Genomic DNA, 8847 nt, shown 5'->3' with positions numbered 1-8847 from the left:
GTAATATAGTGCAAGAATACATCACGTTCCTAATACTCTCCTGTTTATAAGACGTGTTGGTCGCCTAACTATACCCCATTTAGCTTTTAAAACACCGAAAGCTAGCTTGACAATTTTTCTTGACAACTATTGCACCTTCTTGAACTTATTTTACTTTGCCTCGATTGGATACATGAATGATTTTTCAAATGTAGACTAAGTAGGGTAGATCCTATTGGTAGGATACTGGCCACGTTGGTATTGTCGCTCGTTGACATGAAATAGGCTCCTAGGTGCGGTTCCATGCATCTCTTTAGTATATAATGAAGATTGTTGAGAACATTGATATCATTGTTTGAACGTGTAGCACCAAAGAACGCATGCCAAAACTAGTGATCATATGACGCGACCACTTTGAGCATGATCATCAGGCATTGGTGCTCACCTTTAATAAATTGGTCACACAAACTGGTCGAACACATTCTCCAAACCCAAATGAGTATAGTCACGTATGGTGTATAAAAGTGTAATATCGTGGCTAGTTGGTTTAATTAAGAACTCTTTCATTAGGACCTCTTGAGATTTCTCACAATCACGGGGCACTTTTTATTATTATTTTTCTAATTTTATTGTTGTCGTGTCTTCAACTTCACGTTAAGCGACAACATCCACAAGAAATTGGAGACTACTAGAGGTATCCTCGTTCAACTCGAACCCATCCGATGAATTAGTTGGAATCATTTGATTACAATTCACTATGGCTTTTAGTGGATTTTTTTGATGAAAATAGATGGAGGGACTCAAACTGATACCGTCTCAAAACCCACATGGACGCAAGTAGTTCAAATTTCACGAGAGAAGGACAAGTGAAGTTACTTTTATTTTTAAACCACATAAATACAAACTGCAATTTACGGTAAAGTAAAAACCAAGACAAGTAAATTTTTTATTGGGTTATATATACATAGGGAAAAATCTAATACAATAATACCTTAACATACAATAGGTACGCGAATCCTTTTTTTTCACGAAATCGATCCATGAAATCACATCCCAACATCTCGGAATCGTAATACATATCAAATTAATCATTGGTTTACCGAAAAACAGTTTTGGATGGTTAATCGATCAATTTTTTACCTTTTTCACAAAAACCGCTTTTGAGCGTTTTAGTTTTCTGGCTAAGCGTTTTACGGTTTGGTTGAGCATTTTAGTACTTTTGCCTTTGAGCGTCTCTCATATGTATCGTATGTTAATGCATTATTGTACAGTATCAAATCAAATGTAACGTTTTGTTTGGGTTAGAAAAATATTTGTTTTATTATTTGACCCAATGAAATGAAACAGTTGGACAAGGAACCGAAATGAAACGAAAAACGTACGTACGTATGTATTTCTTCTCTGTCATTTCAGATGATGTATTTTATATGTAAAATAAGATGTTAGGATGGATCAAAGAGCTTCGGATCACATTCGGTGCTTCGTTTCTTTGGCTCATCTGCTTCATTTACTTTTCTCAGGTTTATTTATTTATTTATTTAACTTCTTTTATTCAATATGAATATTACATCCCCAATTTTGCTATTATTATTGCCTATTTATTCAACGTTTTTAGTTTTTAGACTTATTACGATTCAAAATCAGGAACATCATATTAATCTTATTATTATTATTTTTTTATTTGAAATTGTTGCAATTTGAGTGCTTGTTTCTACTGTCCATGAAATATGTGTTGTTAACTTTTTATCGGTCCCTTGGTAAAATATCGCTGCAAAATATCAGTTATAATATCGGTTTCAATATTATATTGACCGATATATCACCGATTTTCCTGATATCAGTTTTTGTAAGTATTAATTGTCAATTTTTAGTGTTTAATGTTAGTGTTTTAAGTTTTAATATGTTTCTGCTTGCTACAATTGTTAGTGTTTTGTAAGTTGCAAAAGGTTAGTTTGTTAATGGTAGGATAGTATACTGAATTGTTAGTGTTAAATTACTATATATATAAATTCTGCATGATATTAAATTTACCGGTATCCCCTGCGATAACTGATATCTTAGATATCGGTCCTTGACCAGAATTTGATATTTTCCGCATTAACTGCATAGTTGTATCTTTATATAACTCATCTTAGGGATGGCCATTTTTTACCAAATACTGGTACCGTACTGATACTGTACGGTAGCGGTATACATGTCTCGTTCGTTCGTTCACATTCATTTGTTTAAATTCGTTTATATTCATTCGTTTATGTTTGTTTAAGTTCATATGTTTACATTCGTTCGTCTACACTCGTTCTTATATTCTTTTAAATTTTGTATGCCAATTACAATGTAGTCTAGTTTTAATAACTTTTTAGGCCCAACACATTGTTGTTTACATTTACTTTTAATTGGTTTTTATCTCGGTTATATTCGTGCGTCTATGTAAGTTCGTGAACAATTCTTTTACTGTTAATGAACGAACATAAACAAACACACTCATTTTCTGAAGGAGCGAACACGAACATGCTTTAATCATGTTCGTTCAGTTCGTTTCCAAGTCTAGACTAAAATGATTTAGGAGGTTTTATGCATTAAAAAAATACTTTTTTGAATTTCGAGTCGTTTAAACGTTTTCACTTTAAGCTATTTCTTTATATCTGCCATTGTTTCGGCATTGATCTTTTTTCTAACTCATTTTATGTGATTTATCTGATTAGGGGCTTAGATCTTTTGTATGGACAGCAGTTTCTTACCAGCTAAAATACAGATTAAAGTTATCATCTTCTGCTTCTCAGTTTGTAACATCCATATCATTTGTTCCGTGGAGCATAAAACCAATATTTGGGTATTACTCTAACTGTTAATTTATGAATTTATTGACGTTAGTTATTAAGTTGAACCAAATATTGTGCACATCTTATGTGCAGAATAATATCAGACTGTATTTCAATCAATGGAAGAAAAAGAATTCCTTATTTAGTCATTGCAACGCTGTTTTCCCTCTTTCCGTGGTTGATTCTTGGATCATGGAAATATGTAAGGGATTCCAAACATCAACTTATGATACTATTGTTATTGCAAAATATGGGATCTGCAATGGCGGATGTTGTAATTGATGCAATGATTACAGAGGCAGCTAGACATGAAAAGTATGCTCTTTTCTCCAAGATTTTCTTTAAAGATTTTATTGATGGATAACTTGTGAGGTAAATTTGAGTAGAATGGGCAACGTTCAACGAACCGTTCGGCGGGAAGTTTGCGTATTTAATAAAGGAACGAACATGAACAAAATTGTTTGTTCATTAAGTTAAAAGAACAAAACATTAGCACATGTCTTGATCATTCATTTATGTTTGTGAACATTCGTTCATTTAAATTCATTTGTGTACATTCTTTTATGGGTCTGAGCTTACGCTCATTTATGTTCATTAGTTTACGTTTGTTTAAGTTCGTTCGTTTGCATTCGTTAATATTTTCATTTAATTTTTTTTAGGCCCGCTACAATTTAGTCTAGTTTTAACAACTTTGAGGCCCAACACATTGTTGTTTACATTTACTTTTAATTGGTTTTTTATCTTAGTTATGTCCGTTCATCTATGCTTAGTTATGTTCATTCGTTAACGTTCGTGACCTGTTCCTTTATACTATTAATGAACTAACATAAAAAAAACACGGACACCACATTTTCTTAACAAATGAACACAAACAAGAAAACCCCGTTCGTTACTTGTTCGTGTTCAGTCGTTTGTGTTCATTTACAGGTTTTGTTATCTGCAAGCTAATTATTTTTATTTTTCAAAATTACTTCCATTTAGGGCTACATTTTCTGGCGATCTGCAAGCAATATCATGGATGACAATGGCTCTAGGTGGAATCTGTGGGAGTTTGTTCGGAACATATGCACTAAACAACTTCCAAATGCACAACATATTTTTACTGTTTTCTGTTTTGCCAGCTGTACAACTATTTTCATGTCGTTTTGTGGCGGACAGTTCATCTATAAGCGGTTCACAATTACCTGAATTTTCTACTTATAATGACTCTGATATAGATATTTTGGATGAAGCTAGATTATCGACCGAATCCGCTTCACCTCCAAAGCCTGGTACTTTGATGAGAAAAAGAAGCCATAAAAGCGGCAAGAAAATATTGAATAATATTTTAGGTAAATATCAGGAGACTGAAAAAGAAGAATCTTTGCTGTCAAACTGGTTCCAATCTTTTAAACGGGCCGGTTATACGTTGTTTAATGCTATTCGACGCCCGATTATTTTTAGGTATAACGTGATAAACTTTCTATTACTTTAGTTTCTTATGAAAAAAATTTATGTATAGTTTAGGGCTGCGCATGAAACTGAAAAACCAATAAGTAGCCCAAAAAACCGATCCAAAATAACCGAATTTAAACATTAACCAACGGTTTGGTTTTATGTTTTTGTAAAACTGAATTTAGGTTCGGTTCTGCATGCATAAAAAATCGAAAAACCAAATTTACGGATTTTCATTTTGAATGTTTAGTTTATAAGAATTTAATAAATCCTGTAACCTAAATATTTTAAGCTCAAATGTATAATAACCAATTAATCATTAATTAACAAAAAAGTTTATAACTATGGTAAAACCGATAAAACGGAAACCGAATGGTTTTCTAAAAACTCAAAAACCGAATGGGCGGGTCTGTAATGGGTCAAAGTGGTCAACGTTTATAACTTTATATACGGTTCAACATGGGTCGGGTTAGGAGACCCGCCAACATTTGTTTTTCTTTTATCAAATTTTATACTTAACTAATGTGTTAAATAGGATTATAAAGATGCATTGCACCATTGCTAAATTTTTTTATATTTATCTAGTAAACTGATCTAGGATGGTTTAAGCATTTAAGAACACTATGTGCAACAGTTGACCCGCGGATTAGCGAAGTTTAATGTTTTGCCAAATATACTTGTATATGTAATATCTATCATTGTTAATTACAGCTTCAAATTCTTAACATATTATTTGGTGGGTCCCATCCTTGTTTAAAAGGGGCCCATAATTTGCTTATTTCTGACTGAGATTATTGGGAAAGCCAGACCAATGGGTTGGTTTTTCTTAGCACAGGTGACTGTTCCAAATCTGTCAAATGTTATGTTCTACTACCAGACAGAAGTTCTGAATCTTGAAGCTTCGTTTTTGGGGGCCGAACGTGTTAATGGGTGGATAGGCCTCATGTTTGGAGCATTCACTTACAACTGTTTCTTAAAGAAGATGAAATTAAGAAAGATTCTCATGTAAGTGTATATTAAACACGGATAGTCCCCGTAGCAACTTTAGTCTTCTGATTCAAAAATTGCAACTTTAGACCAACTGTTTACACGAACGTGACTAACATCGTTGGTACCTGAAATGAGTTAAATTATATTAAAAATAGTTCCAGTTACAATAAAGAGGCAGGTAAGCGGGCAACAAGCTGCGCCGCCACCCCCTTTTGAATGGCAAAACCGATCCTACTGAAAACAAAGTTATCGTTCTTCGGCGTCGATGAGTTACTGTGCACGACCCGTTGAACTCTTTTTAGAAACGCAACAGCATCGGGGGCAAGAGACCCAAATGTGTCAAAAGCAAAAGGAATGAAGGCGTGTTGATTCTCCACACACGCCTTCTCGTGCTTAGCAATTTTTCCTGCTTCTGCCTTTAGCACGGCATGCCTAGCAACAAACCCGGTGTCCCTAAGCCCGACAAGAGGGGACACCCCAGTAAGGTCCACACAAGCATGCTTCCCCCCCGCCCATCCAAACACAAGAATGTCCGCTGGTCGGAGAGTAGACCTTCCTTCACGTGGATCCGACAAGAAATTCACAGGAGCCTCTTTTCTTGCCGAGATTCCCGCCCGTTTTAACACATCACAAAGGACATCTCTGACCAAATCATGTCTATATTTGAACCCAGGGAGTTCTTTGCAATGAATCGCGTGTTCACAACCTTACGACAGACCGGGCATGGCTCATCAACTGGGAACAGTGGGATCATTAAACGATATTTAAGAATGGCTCGGTACTCCACTGCTGACATGTGCTGGCCTAACCCTTCGACTGGGTTGACAGTCAAAAAGTCTTGAGCATGAGGAGCCTGAAGACATTCTAATACCGCTCTTTGACGAGAGGACATGTCAAACTTTTCTCCCAAACTTTGGACGGTTTTACTATAAAGGGCACTCGCCAAAGCATTTTGGGCTTTAGGGGGGACGGTGTCCTTATTAGCGAACCCGCCAAGATCAAAATCGGGAATAGAGTTGTGCAAATAATCCATCGCACACCCAAAATCGGAATCCAACCCACCCATCACAATCACGCAAAATGTGGTCCTGTAACTTCCAAGATCGTGCTCTCGAGGCGAAAAAAACATAGGTGGAAACATCCTCAGCTGAATATAACCCTAAACCACTGAAATGGATAGGGAGAGAGGCTAGTCTCCATTGAAAATCCCCAAAAAACGGACCCCCACATACCACAATATCCTCAATCGCCGCTCGAAGCCCTTTGTCAAAAACAGAGACAGCTTCCTTAACAAACATAGGCTGACATGTTCGGAGTCCAAACAACAATTTAGCCACCCCCATACATGAGCGAAGCAAGAGAAGCTCACATTGAGGGTCACGCAGACGAGTAAGACATCTCATTAGTTCCACGGCTCTTGAAGCTCTGGTAATGGCCAAATTATTGATAAACCCAGCATCCCGGCTAACCGCACCTCCAAGGAGTTTTACCCCTAACTCCGGTCTCCCAATCACCTCCAAGGAGTTTTACCCCTAACTCCGGTCTCCCAATCCCTATAGGAAATAAACCTACTTTTGCCTTTACCCCATTGCACGACGGCCAGTATACTTCTGTCTTTTTAATATTAAGCTCAAGCCCTAAACTTGGCCCCTTAGATCTAATTATATCCAAGGCTTTAGCCACTTCAATGGCGTCTCCTATAATCGTGCCATCATCTAAGTACCATGCATGGAAAAGTAACTTGCAACCATCTCGTACTTGATGAATGAGGGGGTGTAAAGCTAAAGCAAAGAGAAGGGGTCCTAAAGGATCGCCTTGTTGAACCCCAGTAGTTGACTTAGTTGACTGGATACAATAATTCCCTACATATAGCCTTGCAGGTTGCCCGTAAAGAAAATTAACCCATAGGGAAATAGATGGGCATCTGGCACGAACTTCCTGCAGGAGGGTGGTCCTATCCACCAGGTTGAAGGCATTAGAAAAATCTACTGTAAGCAAAGCCAACGACCCATCCGAGTGGAACATATTAAGAAATCTATTCGCACTATGAAGCACCGCCTCCGCTCCACTCGGGACCCTCACCCCGAATTGAAAATCACCAAGGTATTTTTCCATCTCTTTCCCAGCACTCCTCATAGCCACTTTGGATACAAGTCTCTCCAAATCGCGCCAACGGCAATAGGCCTAACCCCATTGTCGGGCTAAGCAGTGGCGTTAGAGGTGCCGAGGCCACAAACTCCGCCAAAGAAACAGGGCATCTCCCCCCTAACCACAAGTTAACCACCTCAGTGATAACCTTAAGCAACCTCACGGCAATCGCGGATCCTTCCCCACATAGGGCATCCAAAATATGTTGGGCCCTAAGCCTATCTCTACCACATGAAGTCCCTTTAGGAAACGATTTAATACACCCTAGGACACTTTCAACGTCCACAACCAAAGGGGCCACCAAGAGTAAGGCATCAGGCAAGGCGGGCGGGGGCAAGACGGGATGCTTATCAAGCAACGCTTTCATAGTACCTGAAATGGAAGGAGGTTACTTTTTTTTCATTAATTGCGTGTGAAATAACCAAACTACTTTTTAGTATTCCAAGGGTATTTTGGTCATTTTTAAAGTTTAATTGAAAAGTTTACCTCCATCCATTTATGGACCAATGGTGTCACATTCGTGCAAACAATTGGTCTAAAGTTGTAATTTTTTAAATTTGAGTACTAAAGTTGCAATATGGGCCGGGCCAATCTGTGTAATTAATTCTAAAATATATATATATATATATCATAAGTGTATGTTAAAGAAAGCTTGCTAACTGATTCTAAACTGATACATGTTTGCAGGTTTGCTCATATTACTCTGGCACAGCTGACTCTTCTTGACTTAATATTAGTTTCTAGAATAAATGTTTCGCATGGCATATCAGACAAAGTAATGGTGTTGTTCGGGTCCGCTCTCTCGGATGTAGTCAACCAGTTCAAGTATATATATGATAATATCTTGTAATAAAATCAATGTGTTCGACAGTAAAGTGAGTGATGGGTTGATTTGTGATTGCAGGTTCATGCCTTTCTTGATCCTATCTGGACAATTATGCCCGCCTGGAATAGAAGGGACTCTGTTTGCACTCTACATGTCGGTTAACAACTTTGGGTCTGCAATGAGTTCATTTTTTGGCGATACTTTGGCTTCTGTTTTGAACATTTCTTCGGGTTCTTTTGATAATCTTAGTTTAGGGATCGGGATTCAAGTCGTGTGTACACTTATACCGCTTGTTTTCTTGTTTTTGATACCGAAAGATGCTACAGGTATAACAATATAATTCTTATATATACGTACATACCCGTCTACAAGATTAAGAGCCATCATCTTTGAAACCACCATCAGCATCATCACAAGCATTCGACTTTGAATTTTGCTTCATCATTGAATTTGATCTTCATGGGCTAAACTCAACATATGCCCTTCATAAGTAGATTTTAAACGTACACCATCTCGTAAACGCTTCCACTGTGTCATCTATCCGACTATTGTTGAGCTATACGAGTCGTATAGGTTCAGCTTTTTGTCAAACCTTGTTGACCGTTAAATTTACGACTCGAATAAATGTTTTAAGTCGTATAGACCTATACG

At 37.3% G+C, this 8847-nt stretch overlaps 1 protein-coding gene across 1 annotated transcript; it reads left to right on the top strand.

Annotated features, from left to right (window-relative positions):
• Nucleotides 1–1418: 1418 nt before the first annotated feature.
• Nucleotides 1419–8540, top strand: LOC143555840 (putative folate-biopterin transporter 4). Its single transcript, XM_077045319.1, has 7 exons — nucleotides 1419–1499; nucleotides 2682–2809; nucleotides 2892–3113; nucleotides 3780–4241; nucleotides 5040–5237; nucleotides 8058–8195; nucleotides 8275–8540. Exons 1-7 carry the CDS (start codon nucleotides 1419–1421, stop codon nucleotides 8534–8536), a joined length of 1491 nt encoding a protein of 496 aa, XP_076901434.1. The 3' UTR covers nucleotides 8537–8540.
• The last annotated feature ends 307 nt before the right edge of the window (nucleotides 8541–8847 follow it).

Source organism: Bidens hawaiensis, unplaced genomic scaffold (assembly GCF_021521415.1).
Source record: "Bidens hawaiensis isolate Kalapana, Puna unplaced genomic scaffold, B.hawaiensis_p1.1 tig00018400_1, whole genome shotgun sequence".
NCBI lineage: Eukaryota > Viridiplantae > Streptophyta > Magnoliopsida > Asterales > Asteraceae > Bidens > Bidens hawaiensis.
The sequence above is the reverse complement of the archived record's forward strand: the minus strand, read 5'-3'. Positions and strand labels throughout refer to the sequence as shown.

Excerpts from the sequence above, each read along its gene's own strand:
- LOC143555840 (XM_077045319.1), top strand. The coding sequence starts at position 1,419 with ATGTTAGGATGGATCAAAGAGCTTCGGATCACATTCGGTGCTTCGTTT. Across the intron at positions 2,810-2,891 it reads AGCATAAAACCAATATTTGG|AATAATATCAGACTGTATTT; the intron begins GTATTACTCTAA and ends TCTTATGTGCAG. Across the intron at positions 3,114-3,779 it reads GAGGCAGCTAGACATGAAAA|GGCTACATTTTCTGGCGATC; the intron begins GTATGCTCTTTT and ends ACTTCCATTTAG.